General features: G+C 34.4%; 1 protein-coding gene across 1 annotated transcript; it reads right to left on the bottom strand.

Annotated features, from left to right (window-relative positions):
• Nucleotides 1-13,152: 13,152 nt before the first annotated feature.
• LOC127138094 (uncharacterized) lies at nucleotides 13,153-18,284 on the bottom strand. Its single transcript, XM_051064497.1, has 4 exons — nucleotides 18,158-18,284; nucleotides 13,630-14,394; nucleotides 13,373-13,545; nucleotides 13,153-13,257 (listed from the first exon to the last, which is right to left on the bottom strand). Exons 1-4 carry the CDS (start codon nucleotides 18,282-18,284, stop codon nucleotides 13,153-13,155), a joined length of 1,170 nt encoding a protein of 389 aa, XP_050920454.1.
• Nucleotides 18,285-23,839: the final 5,555 nt, after the last annotated feature.

Here is a 23,839-nt window from a genome sequence, read left to right as displayed (position 1 = left end):
TAAGTATAAACCTTATATTTAATTTAATTAAATCATTTTGAAGAATTAACGATGTTACGATGTTATTCTGGAGGACTATGACTGACACTTGAGTTCATACTTGGAACTTGTTATGGTGATAATGATGTCAATTTTTGGTGAATATACAACCTTTGATGATGTCTAGGTGATTTTCTATGGATGTCGGTTTGAATCCTTATAACATGTCATGCATTCATACTATTTCGGAGTTAGGTGGGACTTCGGTCTATTTTTGGGTGACCTCAGACCATATGATGGGGATCGTTAGTCTATTTAAGGGATAAGATGTATGTCTCAGATCCTATGGTGGGGATCATCGGTTCAGTTGAGGGGTCAGAGACTTTTTACGATGGTGGACGATATCGGTAAAATACCTATGATGTTCACAAAACTTTGGTACCACATGCATTTAGGTGATGAAGTTGGTGAACATTAGTCTTACATACATTGATGTGTCTTGTGATGAATGGTTATTTCAATGTTGTGTTTTGTGTTTGTTATTGCGTGATTATCATTCATGTTTTGAGTGAATTATCGTTTCTCCATTATCATACTAGTTGCCGAAACTTTCACCATTACTATATGCAAGTATATTCTCACCCCTTTATTGTTTGCTTGGTTTTGTGGTATGCTTTGCACATGTGATTAGCAGGACTGAGGTTCGTTGTTGCAGTGAGATGGTTGTTGCCTCTCAGCAGACTTTTATCTTCTATATATTCTAGTTTTCGAATAAGAATGCTCTGATATGTAACACTGGGATAAGGGCGTTCGTTTACATTACTTTGATTTATTTGTAATAAACTATTATGAGATTTTGATTATGATGTATTGTTTCAGTTCTATTCAGACTTATTTTATTGTGTTTCTATATAAATTTCCATTGTGCAACATCTGTTGTTTTATGATTTATGAAGTATTTATGATAGAGTAAGATCCTTTTCCTATTATTTTTATTTAAAATCTATTATCCGGGGTTTAGGGTGTTACATAGTGGTATCAGAGCATAGTCGATCTAATCGACTAGTATTTCGTTAATTATTTACTTCCTTTTGTGTGACGAGTTTAGTTAAACTCTGTCAACATATTATTTCTTCTAACAATTACTTGCTTGAATATAGAGATATGGCTAGAAGGAACGACCGTGCTATCGTTGATACATTGGAAGCTTTGGCCCATGCAATGGGGCAACATAATCAACAAGCTGATGGAGGTGATCGTGGTTTGGACAGGTTTCTGAGAAAAAAAAACCTCAAACTTTTAAGGGAAAACATGATCTAGAGGGTTCTCAAGCATGGTTGCAAGATTCTGCTAATCAATTGGAGGAATTAATGAAGAATGAAGCACAAGTTTTCGTGATGTTTGCATCCATGAAGGCTGAAAGTAAAGCAAAGATAGATGAACTTCCAGTGATGTATCATTTTCCAAAGGTGTTTCTAGATGATATTAATGATCTGCCACCAAAAAAAGAAGTGGAATTCAACATTGATTTGATACCAGGAACTTGATTGGTATCTGTGGCTCCATATAGAATATCTCTAGCAGAGTTAGCTGAATTGGAGAAGCAATTGGAAGATTTACTTGATAAGAAGTTCATCAGGCCGAGTGTATCACTTTGGGGAGCTCCAGTCTTGTTAGTAAAAAAAAAGGATGGCAGTATGAGATTGTGTATAGATTACCGTCGAATCAACAAGGTTACTGTAAAGAATAAATATCCTTTTCCCAGAATTGATGATCTTATGGACCAACTGGTTGGAGCATGTGTATTCAGCAAGATAGACTTGAGATCAGGGTACCATCAGATTAGAGTGAAGAACAAAGATATTGCCAAGACTGCTTTTAGAACTCGGTATGGTCACTATGAGTACTCGGTAATGCTGTTCAGAGTTTCTAATGCACCTGGTGTATTCCTGGAGTATATGAACAGGACATTTCAACCGTATTTGAATAAGTTCGTTGTAGTTTTCATTAATGACATACTTATCTATTCTAAATCAGATGAAGAGAATGTAGAACACCTCCATATTGTGCTTCAAGTTTTAAAAGAGAGGAAATTATATACCAAACTATCTAAATATAAGTTTTGGTTGCATGAAGTCAGTTTTCTGGGGCATGTAATTTCTAGTGGTGGTATAGTAGCGGATCCTTCGAAGGTAGATGCAGTGTTACAGTGAGAATCCCCCGAAGACAGTTACTGAGATCTGGAGTTTCCTTGGACTAGTTGGTTACTATTAGAGGCTTATTGAGGGTTTCTCAAAATTGGCCATACCTTTAAGTCGGTTGACTCGAAAGAGTCAAGCTTTTGTATGGGATCTACAATGTGAAAAGAGCTTCCAACCATTGAAAAGTAAGTTGACAATTGCACCAGTTTTGATTCTACCAAATTCGAATGAACCTTTTGTTGTGTATTATGATGCATCTAAGATGAGTTTTGATTCTACCAAATCTGAATGAACCTTTTGTTGTGTATTCACAAAATCAATTAAATCATGAAGAATATTAATAATGATCCAAAAAATAATTACCAACGCGCAACACAAATGGTAATAAGTTTCAACGCGCGAGATTAGATCATTTCAAATGGATCAAGTGGCTCAGATGAATGCCAACTCACCACCGGAGCCAAAGCTTCGGTCTCCTTCTCCGGTGAGCTTCACCAGACTGGTTCATCCACAACCATCACCAAAATTAAAAATAAGGACATGAATTTAAAGTAAAAATGCCCCTGAGCTCGAATCTGGCCTTAATCTATCCTAACTCCAAGTATATTGAGAGATACAAGGAGTTGAAATTTGAGGTGCACGATCTGAGTTGCTTCGATTTGACCTTAAAGCAACTCAATCTTGTTGCCTATATTGGTAGGACTTCATACAACCAAGGATCCAAGAGGATTATGGAGAATTGAGTGAGAATCGAAGAGATGAAAATTTCTGGAAAATACCTTCAATGCAGGTCTGTGCTTGATTGATCTTGCTCTTGCTTGCTCTTGATCTTGTTCAGGACACTTGAAGGAGTATAATTGAATGGATGAAAAGCTCAGGACTCTTGGAGTTTCGAATATTAAAACAGTGAGATTCAAACTCAATTTCCAAAGGAAATTATCAAGGTTATCCTTTGAAATGAGAGGGTTTGAAGGTATGGATTCAAAGCTGGCGCGCAGGGTCCTTGTTTCTGAGCATAAAGGGAAATGAAATCAAAAATAACAATGTACATTGCATGAGCGCATGGGTGTGTACAAGCCCATGAAATCACTTCTTCTGATCCATAATTGAGTACAAGCAATGCTGAGATCATGTTGGAATGTTAGGCAATGATATATGGAAGTTTCAAGTTCAATCTTGCCAAATGATGATCCAATGTTCAAGCCATGTGCAACCCATTCAAATCTTGTCCAAAATGGATGAAACTGGACTTGTTGGAAAGTTTAGGCCAAGAGGAACAACTTTCGTGTTGGACACTTTTTGATTTGAAGCTTGGATCATGACGAATTTTGAGGTGGAAGTTGGGAAAATCAAACATATCAAAAAAAATTCTAAGTGTCAAGCCATATGTTCACTTATTCCACCTTGGCTAACTTTTTATGCGAGCTTCAAATGAGAAAGGTTCCTTCATAAAAGTTGTAAATATCTAGAAGTAATTCAAAATGCTCACTAATTTGACCTAATTTGGATTTAATATGAAGAAGTTATGCATTTTTGAAGTTGAGGAAAATCACTTGTTCAATGGCATTGGTCCAAAATGACCTATAATGTATCCTCATATCACATGCACATAAAAGTTGAATTAGCTCTTCCTCCAAACATCAAAGTGGAAGTAGACAATAGATGTAACACCCTTCTACCCGAACGACATATTTAATTATATTATCAGAGTACAACATGTAGAAGAGTTTACATTCCTTACAACATAACACTTATTTCATTTCAACATAACATATATTATTTAATACTTAAAACTTCGCAGCGGACAACAGCACAATATCATCATTCATCACATAACAATTCATAAAATATTTCATCATTATCTCAACAAAACATCTCAACATGTTAGTCATCATAAACAACATAAATGATAACCAATTATCTATCGAATCCCATAACCCCGGTGTCACATGACCAGAGCATTTGACTCGACTCTGTAGAATAACGCTACACTTATTCTTCAAACCTCAACAATAGCTACTCCTCTTTATCTGCACATTGCTCATCATAGATGAACATAAACACATGCAGAAGGGGTGAGAATTACATTATTAAATAATAATATAACGACAGAATTATAAACATAAATATATTTCACATATGCCAACACAGCTCATCATATTCATCATAATCACATACTCATGAACATCAACAAAACAACATATCAAATGCAATGCACACACCCATGCATGACTCAACACGACTCGGTATACCCATTTTGTGACCTACTACAGGATCACCACTCCCAGATTCATCACCATAGAATCCGAGTTCCCCACAAGGAACCAAGCCTCTCAAAAGCCCGGAGTCAACAACATCATTGGAACTCAGTCCGTTCATCACTAGGCATCGGCCTTTCATGAATGCATGCACACCAAACATGCATCATAATCAACATAGCAACAACAGCATCATATGGTCATGTTATCATCATCATTAATAGCATGACATACAACTCAACAACATTACTCATCATAATTAACTACAGTAGGCCACTCACCAATTGTGCTCACAACATAAAAATTAACAATTTTTCCACACTGCAACAGTGTTAACCGGTTAACGCCCTGGGTTAACCGGTTAACGCAGGAAAAATACATTTTCTGGCAAAACGCAACAGTGTTAACCGGTTAACACCCTGGGTTAACCGGTTAACGCAGGCAAAACAGCACATTTTCACAAAATAAACAGTGTTAACCGGTTAACGCCCTGGGTTAACCGGTTAACGCAGACAAAACAGCAGTCCCTGCGCTAACACAAGGCAGAATGCAGAGTTCTCCGCATTTTCCGCCGTTGGAGGACTTCCGGACCTCCGATTCAACTCCCGTAAAAAGCTATACGTTCGGAAATTCACAACTAACCCAAACACATATTCAATTACAGCCTAAACACAGTTTCATCCAACGTGATTTTCCATCAAAACCCCAAACTTTCCCAATCTCCCTAAAATCCCCAAAATCCATCAACAATCCAACATATATCATGAATTTGCTCGCATATTATCGTTTAAAATGGTTCAGACCCCTTACCTCTTTGGATTGAAGGAAGCTCTGAGCAATCTTTGGCCTTTTCCTCTTCCTTCTCTTTCTCTTCAGCGTTTCTCCCCCTTTCTCTGGTTCTGAGGCAAAAACACGTGAAAACAACCTGAGTTCTCACTTTGGCCTCTTTTATCCAATTTCCACTTTTACCCTTCCACTCTTCATATTCCAATTATTTTATTTATTTAATTATTATTAAAATAAATAACATTTATAATAATAATAATAATCCAATAATTCAACTTTATTTAATTAAATTAATAAAATAATATTAACTCAATTAAATAATTCTCTTATTTTAATCGGGGTGTTACAACTCTCCCCCACTTTAGAAGTTTTCGTCCTCGAAAACATACCTCAAGCAAATAGAGCCGGATACGACTCCTTCATCTGATCTTCACGCTCCCAAGTCAAGCTCTCACCAGCTGGACCTCCCCAAACAACTTTCACTAGAGCAATCTTCTTACCTCTTAGGGTCTTCTCTTCTCGGTCATCTATCCGAATTGGCAACACCTCAACGGTCAAATTATCCTTCACCTGGATATCATCCAACTGAACAACATGCGAAGGATCCGCAATATATTTTCTCAACTGAGACACATGAAACACATCATGCAGATTAGAAAGCGGCGGCGGTAAAGCTATCCGATACGCCACTTCCCCAACCCTCTTCAAAATCTGATACGGACCCACAAACCTCGGAGTAAGCTTTTTAGACTTTAAAGCTCTACCCACACCTGTCGTCGGAGTAACTCTCAAGAACACGTGATCTCCCTCTTGGAACTCAAGTGCCTTTCTCCTGTTATCATGATAACTCTTCTGACGACTCTGAGCAATTCTCATCTTCTCCTGAATTATCTTAACCCTTTCAGTCGTCTGCTGCACAATCTCAGGTCCGAGTACAACACTCTCACCTGATTCATACCAACACAATGGAGTTCTACACCTCCTACCATACAATGCTTCATATGGAGCCATACCGATACTAGCATGAAAACTATTATTATAAGTAAACTCCACCAACGGCAAATAACTATCCCAAGAACCACTCTGCTCCAACACACAAGCTCTCAACAAATCCTCCAAGGATTGGATAGTTCTTTCGGTCTGACCATCAGTCTGAGGATGATAAGCTGAACTCAACCTCAACTTAGTTCCCAATGCTTTCTGTAAACTGTCCCAAAATCTAGAAGTAAATCTGGGATCTCTATCAGACACAATACTGGATGGAATACCATGCAGTCTCACTATCTCCTCAATATACAACTCTGCCAACTTCTCTAAAGAGTGATTAATCTTCATCGGCAAGAAATGCGCCGACTTAGTCAATCGATCCACAATCACCCAAATAGAATCATTACCTTTCACTGTCCTCGGCAATCCCGTCACAAAATCCATGGAAATGCTATCCCACTTCCATTCAGGAATCTTCAAAGGTTGCATCATACCTGCCGGTCTCTGATGTTCAATCTTTGACTTCTGACAAGTTAAACAGGCATACACAAACTTAGCAACATCTCTTTTCATACCAGCCCACCAAAACAATTTCTTCAAGTCTTGATACATTTTAGTTGCACCTGGATGGATGCTCAATCCACTCCTATGGCCCTCTTCAAGAATACTCTTTTTCAATTCAGACACCTCAGGAACACAAACTCTACCTTTAAATCGCAGGATGCCATTCTCATCAATCTCAAAATTACCACCATTACCCTGGTTAACCATGGTAATATGATCAACTAGAGCGACATCAACTTGCTGGCCATTCCGAATATCTTCCAGAATTCCACTAGTCAACTTCAGCATACCCAACTTTACACTGTCAGCGGAAACTTCACAACCCAAACTCATATCACGGAACTGTTCAATTAACTCAAGCTCCCGAACCATCATCATAGACATATGTAGAGACTTCCTACTTAGCGCATCTGCAACTACATTAGCCTTACCGGGGTGATAACTCAATTCAAAGTCAAAATCTTTCAGTAATTCTAACCACCTTCTCTGCCTCATATTTAACTCTTTCTGATCAAACAGATACTTCAGACTCTTGTGATCACTGAACACTTCGAATCTGGAACCATACAGATAATGCCTCCACATTTTCAACACAAATACAACAGCTGCAAGTTCTAGATCATGCGTAGGATAATTCCTCTCATGAACTTTCAACTGTCTAGAAGCATAAGCTACAACTTTACCGTTCTGCATCAAAACACCACCAAGACCCATCAAAGAAGCATCACAATAAACAACGAAGGACTCACCAGGATTAGGCAAGATCAACACTGGAGCACTGGTCAACCGCCTCTTCAACTCAACAAAACTCGCTTCACAAGCTGCATCCCACACATATACTTGACCCTTCTTAGTCAACTGCGTCAACGGCAATGCCAACTTAGAGAAGCCCTCAATAAATCTGCGATAATAACCAGCTAACCCCAGAAAACTGCGTATCTCAGTAGCAGACTTCGGAGTCTCCCACTGTAATACAGCGACAACTTTAGCAGGATCAACAGAAATCCCACCACTCGAAATCACATGGCCAAGGAAACTCACTTCTTTCAACCAGAACTCACATTTAGATAACTTTGCATATAATTTCTTCTCTCTTAACACCTGCAAAACAATCCTCAGATGTCCTGCATGCTCTTCTTCCGTCTTAGAATATATCAATATATCATCTATGAACACCACAACAAAATTATCAAGGTACGGATGAAATATACGATTCATATATTCCATAAACACACCTGGAGCATTAGACACACCGAACGGCATCACAGTGTATTCATAATGACCATACCTCGTACGGAAAGCAGTCTTCGCAATATCATCTGACTTCACTCGGATCTGATGATAACCCGACCGCAAATCAATCTTACTGAAAACATGAGCTCCAACCAACTGGTCCATCAAATCATCAATCCTCGGCAATGGATACCGATTCTTGATAGTCACCTTATTCAACTGCCGATAATCGACACACAACCTCATCGTACCTTCTTTCTTCTTCACTAACAATACTGGTGCACCCCAAGGAGAAACACTTGGACGCACAAACTTCTTCTCAAGCAATTCTTCAAGTTGCTTCTTCAATTCAACTAATTCAGTTGCCGACATTCTATAAGGAGACATCGACACTGGACTCGTACCTGGTACTAAGTCAATGGCAAATTCGACTTCACGTTCTGGAGGTAATTCACTTACATCCTCCGGAAACACATCCTGAAATTCACAGACAACAGGAAAATCTACACTCACCACTTTCCTATCCGCTTGCAGAGACGCAAATAAAGCGAATATCTGAGCTTCATCTTTCACAGATTCCCCACCTGCCTAGCAGATAGAAATCTTGCCTCATCATTCTCACCAACTTCAGAAAACCGCACCGTCTTACTATAGCAGTTGATAAACACGCCATAGAATTCTAGCCAATTCATTCCCAGAATAATATCAATTTGGTGCAAGGGTAAGCACACCAAATCAACCACGAACTCTCTCTCAAAGATCGTCAAATGACAACCTCGACAGACAACAGAAGTCTCCACAGAACCATTAGCAGGAGTATCTATCACCATACTCCCGCCTAGGGACGACATAATCACACCAATCCTAGTCGCACACTCATACGAAATAAACGAATGAGTAGCACCAGTGTCAACAATAGCAATCAATTCAACATTATTAATCAAGCAAGTACCTTTAATCAGATTATCTTCTTTAGGAGCTTCAGCCCCACTCAGAGCAAACACCCTACCAGTAGTATGGGCTGCAGTAGCCGCCTTCTTCGGTTTCGAGCACTGCGAACTGATATGGCCTTTCTCGCCACAATTAAAACATGTCGGACCAGCATCCTTACATTCAGTAACTCTATGTCCAGCCTGACCGCATCGGAAACATCTCAACACTTTCTTGGTACAACTATCAGCACGGTGGCCTGGCTCGCCACACTTGAAACATTTACCAGCTATGGGAGATCCTCCCCCACTTGGCTTCTTCTCATCTGCCACTTTCTGCTTACCTTTACCATTTGGAGATGCATAAGGACTACCACGATCCTTATTTTCTTCTCACTAAGACTCTTGTAATGAGCAGTTCTAGCCTTGCTATCTTCATCAAATATCCTGCACTTATTAACCAGTGTAGGAAATCTACGAATCTCCTGATAACCAATGCCTTGTTTGATCTCGGGACGTAACCCGTTCTCAAACTTGACACACTTGGATTCCTCAGCATCAGCATTATTATAATGAGGACAATACTGCACCAGCTCCTCAAACTTCGAAGCGTAATCAGCAACAGACATGTTACCCTGCTTCAGTTCTAGAAATTCCATCTCCTTCTTACATCGCACATCAGCAGGAAAATATTTCTCCAGAAAGGCCGTCTTGAACCTTTCCCAAGTCATCTCAGCACCTGGTACTGCAATTCTCTGGCGAGTGTTATCCCACCAGTTTTCAGCCTCTTCAGATAACATATGCGTACCAAACTGCACCTTCTGTGCTTCAGTACACGTCATCACCCGGAAAATCTTCTCAATTTCCTTCAGCCAAATCTGAGCACCATCTGGATCATAGCGCCCTTTGAATGTAGGAGGGTTATTCTTCAGAAACCTTCCCAAATTCCTAAACTCGTCGACCGACGGATTCTGCTGCGCCTGCATAGCCTGCGCCATAGCAGCCAAAGCCTCAGCAATCGCACGGTCATTTTCTCCAGCCATACTCTGCACAACACCACTACAACCGTTAAATATCGACAGTGTCATTTACACTAATCGACCAACAGGGAAAACATCACATTATGACTCGACTGGACTGACAATGCTCTGATACCACTAATGTAACACCCTTCTACCCGAACGACATATTTAATTATATTATCAGAGTACAACATGTAGAAGAGTTTACATTCCTTACAACATAACACTTATTTCATTTCAACATAACATATATTATTTAATACTTAAAACTTCGCAGCGGACAACAGCACAATATCATCATTCATCACATAACAATTCATAAAATATTTCATCATTATCTCAACAAAACATCTCAACATGTTAGTCATCATAAACAACGTAAATGATAACCAATTATCTATCGAATCCCATAACCCCGGTGTCACATGACCAGAGCATTTGACTCGACTCTGTAGAATAACGCTACACTTATTCTTCAAACCTCAACAATAGCTACTCCTCTTTATCTGCACATTGCTCATCATAGATGAACATAAACACATGCAGAAGGGGTGAGAATTACATTATTAAATAATAATATAACGACAGAATTATAAACATAAATATATTTCACATATGCCAACACAGCTCATCATATTCATCATAATCACATACTCATGAACATCAACAAAACAACATATCAAATGCAATGCACACACCCATGCATGACTCAACACGACTCGGTATACCCATTTTGTGACCAACTACAGGATCACCACTCCCAGATTCATCACCATAGAATCCGAGTTCCCCACAAGGAACCAAGCCTCTCAAAAGCCCGGAGTCAACAACATCATTGGAACTCAGTCCGTTCATCACTAGGCATCGGCCTTTCATGAATGCATGCACACCAAACATGCATCATAATCAACATAGCAACAACAGCATCATATGGTCATGTTATCATCATCATTAATAGCATGACATACAACTCAACAACATTACTCATCATAATTAACTACAGTAGGCCACTCACCAATTGTGTTCACAACATAAAAATTAACAATTTTTCCACACTGCAACAGTGTTAACCGGTTAACGCCCTGGGTTAACCGGTTAACGCAGGAAAAATACATTTTCTGGCAAAACGCAACAGTGTTAACCGGTTAACACCCTGGGTTAACCGGTTAACGCAGGCAAAACAGCACATTTTCACAAAATATAACAGTGTTAACCGGTTAACGCCCTGGGTTAACCGGTTAACGCAGACAAAACAGCAGTCCCTGCGCTAACACAAGGCAGAATGCAGAGTTCTCCGCATTTTCCGCCGTTGGAGGACTTCCGGACCTCCGATTCAACTCCCGTAAAAAGCTATACGTTCGGAAATTCACAACTAACCCAAACACATATTCAATTACAGCCTAAACACAGTTTCATCCAACGTGATTTTCCATCAAAACCCCAAACTTTCCCAATCTCCCTAAAATCCCCAAAATCCATCAACAATCCAACATATATCATGAATTTGCTCGCATATTATCGTTTAAAATGGTTCAGACCCCTTACCTCTTTGGATTGAAGGAAGCTCTGAGCAATCTTTGGCCTTTTCCTCTTCCTTCTCTTTCTCTTCAGCGTTTCTCCCCCTTTCTCTGGTTCTGAGGCAAAAACACGTGAAAACAACCTGAGTTCTCACTTTGGCCTCTTTTATCCAATTTCCACTTTTACCCTTCCACTCTTCATATTCCAATTATTTTATTTATTTAATTATTATTAAAATAAATAACATTTATAATAATAATAATAATAATCCAATAATTCAACTTTATTTAATTAAATTAATAAAATAATATTAACTCAATTAAATAATTCTCTTATTTTAATCGGGGTGTTACAATAGACATCTTTAATTTTATTGTGCAACTTGTAAATCTTTCATCTCATAAAAATTGAGCAAGTTATGGTCTTGAGAAGTTGACCTCCAAATTAGGGTTTAGACAAATTGACCTATAATCTTTCACCATCAAAAATGACTTTCCAAGCAAAACTAGCTCTAGAACTCAACATTAAAGTTCTTTGGAATGTCATTTAGAGTAACATTTCTCTTGGAATCATTTTAATATGACAAAAAATGTAGGAGATAGGGTCTAGGGAACCCAGTTTTGATCAATGAATTCTTTTGGTCAACCACCATCAACCAACTTGCTAACTTGCAATTATCTTAACCTTTGGAACTAACGGGAGATCATATATGCATAATATGATGAATTTTGAAGTATATTTTAAATTATTTGATCAATTGTTGAAGAAGCTTGTTGAAGAAGTTACATAAGATACCCAGATGAACTAGGGTTTCCAAAGCAAACCAATTCCAAACTCTTGATGAATTCTTGATCAAAATAATATGTGAAGATCATAGGGATCCGTATATGATATCTAGAGCCATAGTAGACCACTTCTTGATTTATCTCTTTGCATTGAGAGTCTTAAACCCTAGATACGAGCTCGATGAATCAAAGGTGAGCATGTACACTACCTACAAAAGAGTTAGACAAAGTGCAAAGACATATTTTTGGTATTTTGGTTAGTAAAAATTGATAAAATATTAAGTATGATAGAATCACATGATGCTTGGTGATCTCTCCCAATGTAAACCCAATGAATAAGGGGTAAGGAGGATGCCAAGATGTGATCCCAATGCCAATGCATGTGATGAGATAGCATGAGGGATCTTAGGATCAAAATTGGGGTCTTACAACAACCTCCTCCAATTCACACAATCATTCTTTAAGAGCAAATAGGTTGCATCGCCTTCTTGGTTTTCCAAAGCTGCAAACCTCCTATTAGCTTCTCCCAACTGGTACTCGAGGCGGAGACAGTTCCTTTCAGCTTCCTCTTTCTGAAGGACCTCGCTATACAACTTATCTTTTCACTTCTTGAGAGTGTCCTTAAGTTCACGGACCTTGGCTTCAAAGTCGAGCTTAACTTCCCTCTTTTCCACAAGAGAGTTATTCAGCATCTTTCATAACTCATGAATTTTGTATTAAGCTTTCTTGAGCTCTTCCTTTCTGGTTTGGACTACCGATGTAAAACCTATAAGGATATGATCAAGATCATATTTTTGGTCTTCCAATAACCTGACTCTCTTATTACTATCTTCAAGTTCCTTGGCTGTCCCCTTACGTTCATCCTTCAACTTTTGATTTTCCAAAGCAATTTAATTCATCTTAATCCGCAACTCAATATTCTCCAATTCGAGCTCCTTAACCTTAGCATTGAGTTTCTCAACATCCTCAGGAAGTATAGGTTTTAGCTCAGGAACCTTAGGGAAAACTAAGCATCAAAGATGAATGGTAAATGGATTACTTCAACTCTCTATTTCACCCATTTAGTGTAAGGTTCTTTGACAAGGGTATTCATTTTTCCGAATTCTTTACCTTTCTAACAATCTTCAACCAAGTCTTTCGGATTGTTCTCACATCAGGATTACTTACTTGGATGTCAAAGAGCACAAATAGTTGTAAGTCTTTGGCTTCAGGAGGACCATTCATGGAGTAGTTGTGTTGCATCTGAGATAACATAGGGTTGTAATTGATACAACCCTTAGTTGCTAATAGCATAACATTAGGGAATTACCCACAGTTGAGAATGATGTCTGGGCTTTCCCATTCTTTGACATACCATCTGATGGAACTTGCGGTGAGAGAAGCTAGTCTTTGAGGATATTTAAGCTCTTTTGCTATGAAATGACCTTTTTCGGGCATATGTTGCATAAACCAAGTATAAAGCAAAGGAGCACAACACAATAAAGTTTCACCCCTCTTTTCATGTCGAGCGTGAAAAACATGGTAAATGTCAGCTAGGAGAAACGACACATGATTGCCAGAGAGAAATACTTCTACGACTACATGATCCATAAATTTTTCAATGTTTGGGAAGAGCATAATCCCATGGATCAATAGATCCAACACATCATAGAATGCTTTCCAATTTCTTGCTTTCTTAAATTTCAGAGCTAATTCTTCCAAGAACCTCATGGCAAAACCTTTAAAACACCCTTTCTCGATCCAATTAGCTAGAACAGTTGGGACATCTGTCCCTAGGACTAACATTATCTTCTTTGGTCCCACTTCCTCTTCAAGCTTTGGAGATGGATTGAAATCCTTCAACTTTAGACCCATAATTCTCTCAACTTCTTCCAATGTATGAGCTAGTTGAAAATCAGAAAATGTGAAACAACGTAGAGGCAAATCATAATATTGTGCCAGAGAGCTGATAATCCCATAGTCAATTTTCTTAAACAGAAGGTTCAAAATTTTCCCATAGTCTTTTTCAAAGTCACTACGCTTATTTAGAGTCAATTCAGAGATCAATCCTTGCAAACTGTCAAGCTTAGGTTCCTTGTACTTAAGTGAGAAAGTTTTTCTTCTTGGAGTTATCATTTTCAAGTTCTCAATTCCTGAAACAAATATGAGACAACTAAGAGTTTGCGTTTTATGATGTAGATGTAATGCATACAGATGAATGTGATGCATTTTTTTTGCATAAGTTCATAGGTTTGAGGTATGGATAAATCTGATTGCTTCATATAGAACAAGGTTTTCACCAGGTATGGTCTAGGTTTACAAAAAGTTCCTAGAGTCATGGATCCATTAGACTGTTTGCTACCTGCAGCAACTTACTTGTCAGACATCAACTTCATTCAAAGAATCTACTCTAAGTGGGTTTCTTGCATAGATCCAACGATAAATTCATCATTCCTAGTTGGCCAAAAGGATTAAGGTTCTACAAAAGGTCCTTAGAGTCATGGATCCTAATGAAAATATCGAAGCTTACGACAACATACTTGTCGGGAGACGACATTCTCCAAAGGATCTACTCTAATTGAGGTTCTCGTACCGACCCAACGAGAAATTCATCTCATGGACCCGCACTTACTCAACCTCGTCCTATCTTATATTTTCATTCGAGACTCGGGTAGAGAGTCTTTCCCATAAGGTTTGCAATCAGAGTATCCAAGTACCAAAGCATAATGGAACCAATACAATAGATTATATCAATATGAAAATAAAGATAACAAAAACAATAAAGAAAAGCCACACAAGTAAACAAACAAAGGCACACAAATGACCTAACTAGGCTTGACTCACTTAGGGAAACCGACGTCCCCAGCAGAGTCTCCATCTGTCGTACCTCAAAAAATGAGAACACGACTTAGTGAAGCAAAATCACACACTCGCATGATCGACTGAACAGAGTCGCCACCGAACTTTATTTATTCCTAAAAAGGAAAGGGTAAAATTGATAAAACCCCTAAAATAAAGGATAAGATATGGTCACCGTAACCAAATCAGGATTCAGGAGTCGATTACGCAAGGAAAAAGTATTAGCACCTCTCACGTTTGTTGTACTCAATGGGAACCATTAGGTTAGTTGTGCGCGTCAGTGTTAACTTAGAAATGTTAGACTTCCCGAGTTATTAAGAGGGAAAGAAAGAATGGGATCAAAAGAAAAGATAAAATATTTTTTGATTTTTTATTAATGTGTCTGACATACTTTACAGATCCTGCTCCTATGTATCTCCGGGTGCAAAGAGAACTCAAGGATTACGTAGTTCTGGGTAGAAAATGTTTATTTGTTGGTTGATTTTAGCGAAAGTTATTTTGTGTCAATCGGAAAAAATAGTACTTACCCAAAACATGTGAGAAACAGAAGTTTTCATCACATTGAATGGATTTACGAATCAACATTCATAAGAAAATGCATATTATCTTAACTTAATGGTTGTGGATAAAGCATTGTTTTGCATCATCTTAAGATAAAATGTCTTTCGTTTTTGAAAAAGTTTTAAAGATCGCACGACGGGGAGAAACAAAGTTTGATTGGTTAAAAGTCTTTTTGAGTTGGAAAGACGAGTATTTATAACTTGCAAGTTTTTACAACTTGGGTCTAATACTCAGGACTACGACTGAACCTTAGATAATCTTTTTCTTTCAATTTTATTATGAAAAGAGTTTGAATATTTATAAGTGTTTTGAAAGGAAGACGAACGCTTATGGTTTGCAAACTCTTATAACTTGTGCCTAACATTCGAGACTATGACTTGACCTTTCACCCAGGTAGTCTTTTTCTTCTAATTTTAATAAGAAAAGGTTTGAAAAATGATTGAATGTGAAAGTGAAATTGAGTTGAAATGGTTGATGGTTTGACTTGAGAAAAATGACTTGACATTGGATCAAACGCCTATTATTATTATTATTATTTTTTCGAAAAATGGTTGATTTTATTTGTTTTGTCTATTATCTATTTAATTATTTTATTCTAACTTAATGGAAAATAAAAACAATAAATATAATTAAACAATTACAAACAAAATATGGGGATACACTTGACAATTGGGGATATGATAAAGAAAATAATAATAATAATAATAATAATAGCAAATAATATTAAAAGTGAAAATAAACACACAACATAAATAAACAATAACCAAAATAAGAGAAAATCAAATGTAAACACAAAGATAAAAAAAAATTATTCTCTTTTGTTATTTTATTATCATCATTTTTAAAAAATTAATTTGTTTTAATAAAAAAAAAGGCAAAAGATGTGGCACTCAAATAAAATAAATACTAACACAAATATTCTTTTGTAATTTTTATTTTGAAAAAAAATAATTATTCTTCCTTTTTTTTTTTGAAAAAATGAAAAAGAAAGATAGAAAAGAGAAAAAGAAAGAAAAAAAAGAGAAAAAGAAAGTTACCATTTAAAAAAAAAATTATTTGCTCATCTTTTATTTATTTATTTTAAAATTTATCTTTAATAAAAGAAAGAAACAAATATTTTAAATTTGTAATTAAATAAAATATCTAAAAAATAGTTATATAAAAAAAACAAAAAAGGGTAATTTATTTTTATTTTTTAGACATCTTTTTTTTACACAAAATATTTTTTAGATATTAGGATATTTTATGATTTTTTTTTGAAATTTTAATAAAAGAAATTATAAATCTAAGTGCACATTAAATAATTCTAAATATGAAGATAAATATTAAATAATGTAAAAACAACTTTCTTCTTTTTTTAAAGCTTAATAAAAACTTAAAATAATAATAAAAAAAGAAGAAGACAAAATTAAAGTAAACAAAGAAAGCAAATACTCCGAGATTTGTTTCCTTTCTTCCTATTTTTTATTTATTATTATTTTAAACACAATTAAAATAAATTAATGATCACAATATCCACACTTATTACTATTTATTTTTTTATTTTTAAACATTAAGAAAAAAATGATTGATTTTTTAAATAAATTTTTTAATAAAATAAATCTAGGCAATCACTTAAATAAAAAACTTAAATATAAAAATAATGAAATTAAATACAAATATCTCCCTCCTTTTTTAGATACATATTATTTATTTTTTAAATAAAAACTTAATCTTCTTTTTTAAAACTTTGCTATTTTATTAAGGGTAAAATTATTATTATTATTATTATTTTTAGACGTTAGGATATTTTTTTAATTATAAAATAAATTTAAACATAAACAAATCTAAATCTAAGGATAAAAATATATAAATACCTCTATTTTTCGGATCAAAAAACTTAATCCTTTTTTTAATTAATAATAAAAGAAAAGAGAAAGAAAAAAATTTGCTTATATTTTATTTATCTATTTTTATATTATTTTTAGAACCTAAAAAAAGATAAAAAAAATAGGCAAAATCAAAATAAAAACATAAAAAAATAAAATGATGTGCAAACCAGAATCTGTATTAGCCTTTCAAGTTCAAGCCCATTAAATCTAAGGGAGAAAACCCTAATTTCCGAAGGGAATAAAGGGAGAGGCGGTTGCCTATTTTTTAAAGGGGGCAGAACTGACTTCAAAGAAGAAAAAAAAGAGACACTCAACGAAAGATAAGTGGCAATCTTTTTTATAAAAAAAGAAAAAATGAAAAAAAAAGAGAGGGGCAGAAAAAAATCATACGTGCATTGATCTATTTTTTCAACAGAACCCAAAATTTAATTTGCAATTTTCAAAATAAATGATTTTCTCTTTTTGAAATAACTACAAATAAATGTATGTAAACGCAGATGAAGACCAAAACAAAATCTTCCCCAAAATTCTCTTGGTGCACCAACAGGACCTTATGGTCTCTCATCTTTTCAATAGTCATCATTTCCAGGACCACACACAACCAACAATGCCTAGAGCGCCATACCAGCAACCCTTGACCGCTCCTCATTCAGATCAACGATATCATAATCAACATCAAAACCATCATAAACCCCAGAACAAACAATTTGGGAAGAAGGAATGTTCCACTCGATCCAATTCCAATGACACATAGTCAACTTTTTCCAGATCGTATTTAAAACTCGTTGGTGGAGCCCAAATCTCTCAAGTCGTTTCCACAACCATACTCACATGGGTATGATCCTGATATGCAATGTGGATATCATGCCAGATCAATAGGGCACTCGACTGAAGACTGGAAAATCATTTCAAGGCCCACTTCCTGTCTGGAAATTCATTTACAGATACCAGTTCGCATCAGTTCGCATTTGATAGACAACTTTCTAAACCAGATCCTGTCTGGTCAACTATTTTGATACTAGTTCCCGTCTGATAGTCATTCTTTCATAACCAGTTCTTATACCAGAGATTAGAGGATGACTCATCCTCATTCAAATTCATGTTAGTCATGTGATGAGGGGAACAATAAACATATCATAAATGTAATGGATTTAATCTTAATGTTTAGATTCACTGAGTGCAGAGTACTCACATGTTCCAAAAAAATTCACCATATAATCAACATGTGCGCCACTTTCTTCTTCTTCATCGCCAACATCATCAACCGATATCATTGAAGTTGGTAGCTCAACTTGTTCAAAAATTTGAGATTGATAAATTTTTTGAGATTGATCTAATATTTTATATTGATCAAATATTTGGGATTGTTCAAACACTTGGGATTGTTGATATTGATGGAGTAAATTATACAACTCAATATAGATGAACCCTAAATGTTCATGGCTAATAAACATGCTTTCAATATTTTCATCATCTCGAACCTTTAGCTGGTAAAATTTGACGTGATTGGTTTAAAAAAACGAGATTTAGATATATAATTTGTGAGACTGGACCATACATTAACCTTATCTCTGTTCTCTATTTGAAATGCAAGAAATTTGATTTTCTATTTATTATAAATCGGATAACATCGATATTTCAGAAACCAAATTCTAATACATCAGAGACATATGTATATTTGTAGTGAAGTCGGTGTTTTGAGCTGATATATTGTAAAATATGTTTCCTAGTCCCAGCTAGATGAATTGGCGCATCAAGCCAAAATACAATAGAGGGGCCAATAGGTCAACATGGCTTATATGCGCCTTTACAAAAGCCTGCACCAAGGCACCAATCAAACTTACTTAGCCTATATACCACTAAATTATTTATATATATATATATATATATATATATATATATATATAATATATATATATATATATATATATATATATATATATATATATATATATACTAAAGTAATTTATTTTTCTACAACAGTTTATTTGGAGGCCATATATGAGTTTACAAGATCATCATGAATCAAATTAAAAAGATGTTGCGTTTGGACTGCAACAACGTGGATTATCATGTTCACTATTGTGGAGATGCACCATATTGATAATGTGAAACTTCAAATCGACATGCATCAAGAAATCTCAAGTCCATCGAGGTGCTTCAGAAAACTTCACAATATTAAAGTCTAAAACCAATGGACCTACGAAGATTGGACAAACAACGCCAAAGTCAAGTATCATCAATGGAAGTGTCATCGTAACCTAGTCTTAACTGACGCTATAATGCCAACCGAATCTAAACCAACTCTTAATTACATGTATTGGTATAGATCAGTTACAACTGAGTTTCTATTCGAACTCGAGTATTTAGTATATCCACGCCAACATGCTTCATCATCCAACATTTAACCTCCTACCCAATACACTTACACTTAACCTCCAACCGCACAAAATTACCAACCAACAAACACCTCAACCCATGACCAATACATGTCACTCACACAACCACAAAACCAAAGACATATGCCATACCAACAACAACCACAACATTTTTATTAATATCAACATCAACAAACTCAACCAACTAACCCGTCATACACTTGCCAAAACTCCTAACAATCAAAGAAAACATACATAGACTACCAAACACCACAACAATAATTTCCCTTTTTCCCCACCCAAACATTCACACAAATGTCACCATTCAACCAACTTGACTATTGTCCGACCGTAACCTCATCAACACAAACAACACAATCTAACTATGAAAACATGAGCAACGAACGCAGTTATGGCGACACCTACCTATCTACACACAACTTATGAGAATGACATGAATTGCTTAGGACTGATGATCAAATTTCGGGACTTCGTATCAAGCACTTAAGGTGAATCCAATGAGACCTATACGCGAGATACGACATTGGGTGTGCAGAATCATGACCACTTTAGATTAATGAGGTTATAACCAATAATCTAAACACATATTTCTAAAATATGTAATCCACATTTAATTATATAACATTAATATTTAATTTTTAAATTTTTTTATTAATTAATAATTTGTTATATATGTTATAATAATTAATTTTAAAAATTAAAATATTAATAATTAAAAAATAAAATATATGTCATTTATAACCAATTGCGCTTGTTCCCTATTAAAAGGTGGAAACGCCAATTTACCACTTTAGATTAATGAGGTTATTAATTAATAATTTTTTTTTATATCGATTGAAAAGTTAATATGTTATAGGATATAATATATAAAATATATTGATAATAATATATATAAAGAGTGAATTTATTTTACTAAATCAAACTAAAAATATTATTTTCTTTTATAATTAGATTTGAGAATAATTAAAAAAAGATAGAGTGTGGATAATATATATATATATAGAATATAATATATTATAATATATAGATATATAGATATATATATATATATATATTATATATATATATATATATAATATATATAGATATATATATATATTATATATATATATAGATATATATATAGATATATATATAGATATATATTATATATATATATAGATATATTATATTATATATATATATATATATATATATATATTATATATATATATATATATAGAATATATATATATATATATATATATATATATATATATATTATATATATATATATATATACGAAGCCAAAATTTTAAGTAGTGAGGGCATCATATATTAATATGAATATGTAACCTATGATATATTTATCATTTATTTTTTTAAAGCAGAAATATTATCGTATTTAATTTTTATAAGATATTTTTTGATAAAATATTTAATAACTTTCTCAATTTTTTTATTTGTATAATTTTTGAAATTTTATTATCAATAAAAATATTTATCTATTTATATCTATATATAAGTAATTAATGATGAACAGTTGTTTGGAATCTTTTGTAATGATATTTTAGTGTTAAAATTAAAATGTATAAAACAATTTTTAATTTTAATAAAAATATTATGAAAAATTGTTTTAAAATTAAGCACAAAATAAATTTGATTATATTTTAGTTAAATATATTTTAGTTTTAAAATACACATTTAAAATCAAAAACTCACAAATATCTTAAAGAGGACCATAAATAACAATATATTCATAATAAAAATATCTTTTAATTAATTAATATATTATGCTATTTTAGACAAATATTTTTTATTAATTACAAAATAAATGTATAAAGATGATATTTAATTTTTTAAAAATATAGTGGGGGCACATGCCCATTCCCACCCACTCGCCTCCGTCAATACATGAGAGATATAAAGAAACGGTCATGGTTTCTTTTCCTCTCTAAAAATAGCAAATACATACCTATCTTTGTATCTTCTTTAAATTGGGAAAAGGATTGGTGAGAGCAGTTAATTAAGAAGAAGATGGTACGGTACTTGTTACATACAAGATAGTGATAGTTCACAAAAGCAGATCAAAATCCATATACGGACCTTAAAGTTGGAGTAGTGATGTGTAGAAATACTTAAGAGCTGCTTTTATGATAAGAATCTTAGAACATACGACAAGTATGCATGAGTCATTTCCACCGACTTTTCAAGAATTCAATTCCACACAGCATCACCGTATGAGAATACCATATATATTTTAAATTTTTGTGAGAGTTTGTCGAAGTCCTTTCAATATTTTTTTTTGATAAGCACTTGTATTAATACGCACAAGGGGTGCAACCCAATACAAAGGGAAAAGTTACAATCCAATGAAACTTGCAGGATTATCAAACCATAATTCTCTATTAATATCTATACTCCCCTTAGACAAAATAGAAATCCAATCCCACCCAACAGATTTAATAATCAATAAAATCTCTACCACATTCCAAATGGAATGTTTAAAAACCAAATTATTTCTCGCATTCCAAATGCTCCAACAAACCAAAGACCAAATAAACGCGAAAAGAGACGACTTCACTCTTCCATCCAAAGAATTAGATAAAAATAACAACACATCTTCTCCGGTAACAATAGTATCAATATCCGAAAAATCCAATATATCATCAAAATCCACTCCAAACCATGAGAACACTTCCTTCCAATGGTTTTAACTTTACAACACTTAAGAAAAATGTGACCAACAAATTCCTCTTCTAACTCACATAAGGGACAAAAAGAACCCTCCACACCTAAAATCACACCTCTATGCGAAAGTTCTTTTCTCGTCGGTAAGGCTCCCAAGATCCATCTCCACCCAAACAACTTGACTTTACACGGAATAATAGCTTTCCATAATCTTTTAAGTTCACAACGTCTAAAATCACTCCCAATATGGTTAACCGCATTCAATGAGTACAAACGTTTAAAAGCATTCCTAACCGAAAAGCCCTCCACATCTCTCCACCAAATTAATTTATCAACCTCATTCATACACAATTTTACATCCTTTAAGATCTCTGTTAACTCCTTCCAATCCTCCAATAATTCACCTACTAATAAGGTAGAATCAACACCCACCTTCCAACTCCAACCCTCATTCTCCCATAAACCACAATTAATCACAAGAGCATTAGGAAAAGAACAAACCTCAAATAAACGAGGAAAAAGAAGTTTAAGAGAAATATTTCCCAACCAACAATGCTTCCAAGCAAGAAGAGAATTGCCTCTTCCCAATTTACAAGAAATTGAATCACAAAACCAATCATGACCGCCAAAAGGAGTACCACAAACTAACCGAATATCTCTCCACCATAAAGAGTAATTAGACAAAACCGGCTTCGACACCACATCACAAAGAGATTGCAATCCACTACCATATTTCTTTTTTTCGTTTGCCTTCGGGTTTAAGAAAATTTTTTGCAGAAAGAAATATTACCTGCTAATATTTTTTGAAAAAAATTATTGTAAAATAAAATTCACAGGTTACGTATTTTATACAGAAATTTTACTTAAATTCATAGGTAAACAGAAAATACGGAAAAAAAAGTATAGGCGAATAATCACACAAAAAATTGAAAGTGTAATATTTTGGACATAATTTTTTAAAATGTAGCATTTCAAAAAATAATATATATATATATATATATATATATATATATATATATATATATATATATATATATATATATATGTCAAATATATATATAATATATATATATATTATATATATTATATATATATGTTGTGTGTGTGTGTCAAATATTTCCATCTCAATAAGGATAGTTTGTAGCATCGATTTATTGTTGTAAATTATTAAAATTAGTAATACTAAGTGTGTTTTAAAATGACAAGTAAATATGCAAGTAAAGATTAGTTTTGAATTT

The sequence above is a fragment of the Lathyrus oleraceus genome, chromosome 4 (assembly GCF_024323335.1).
Source record: "Lathyrus oleraceus cultivar Zhongwan6 chromosome 4, CAAS_Psat_ZW6_1.0, whole genome shotgun sequence".
Classification (NCBI taxonomy): Eukaryota; Viridiplantae; Streptophyta; class Magnoliopsida; order Fabales; family Fabaceae; genus Lathyrus; species Lathyrus oleraceus.
Note: the sequence above shows the minus strand (reverse complement) of the source record. Positions and strands in the feature narration are given on the sequence as shown.

Excerpts from the sequence above, each read along its gene's own strand:
- LOC127138094 (XM_051064497.1), bottom strand. The coding sequence starts at position 18,284 with ATGTGTCATTGGAATTGGATCGAGTGGAACATTCCTTCTTCCCAAATT. Across the intron at positions 14,395-18,157 it reads GGAGCGGTCAAGGGTTGCTG|GAATTGAGAACTTGAAAATG; the intron begins GTATGGCGCTCT and ends TATTTGTTTCAG. Across the intron at positions 13,546-13,629 it reads ACTAGCTTCTCTCACCGCAA|CAACTAAGGGTTGTATCAAT; the intron begins GTTCCATCAGAT and ends TTATGCTATTAG.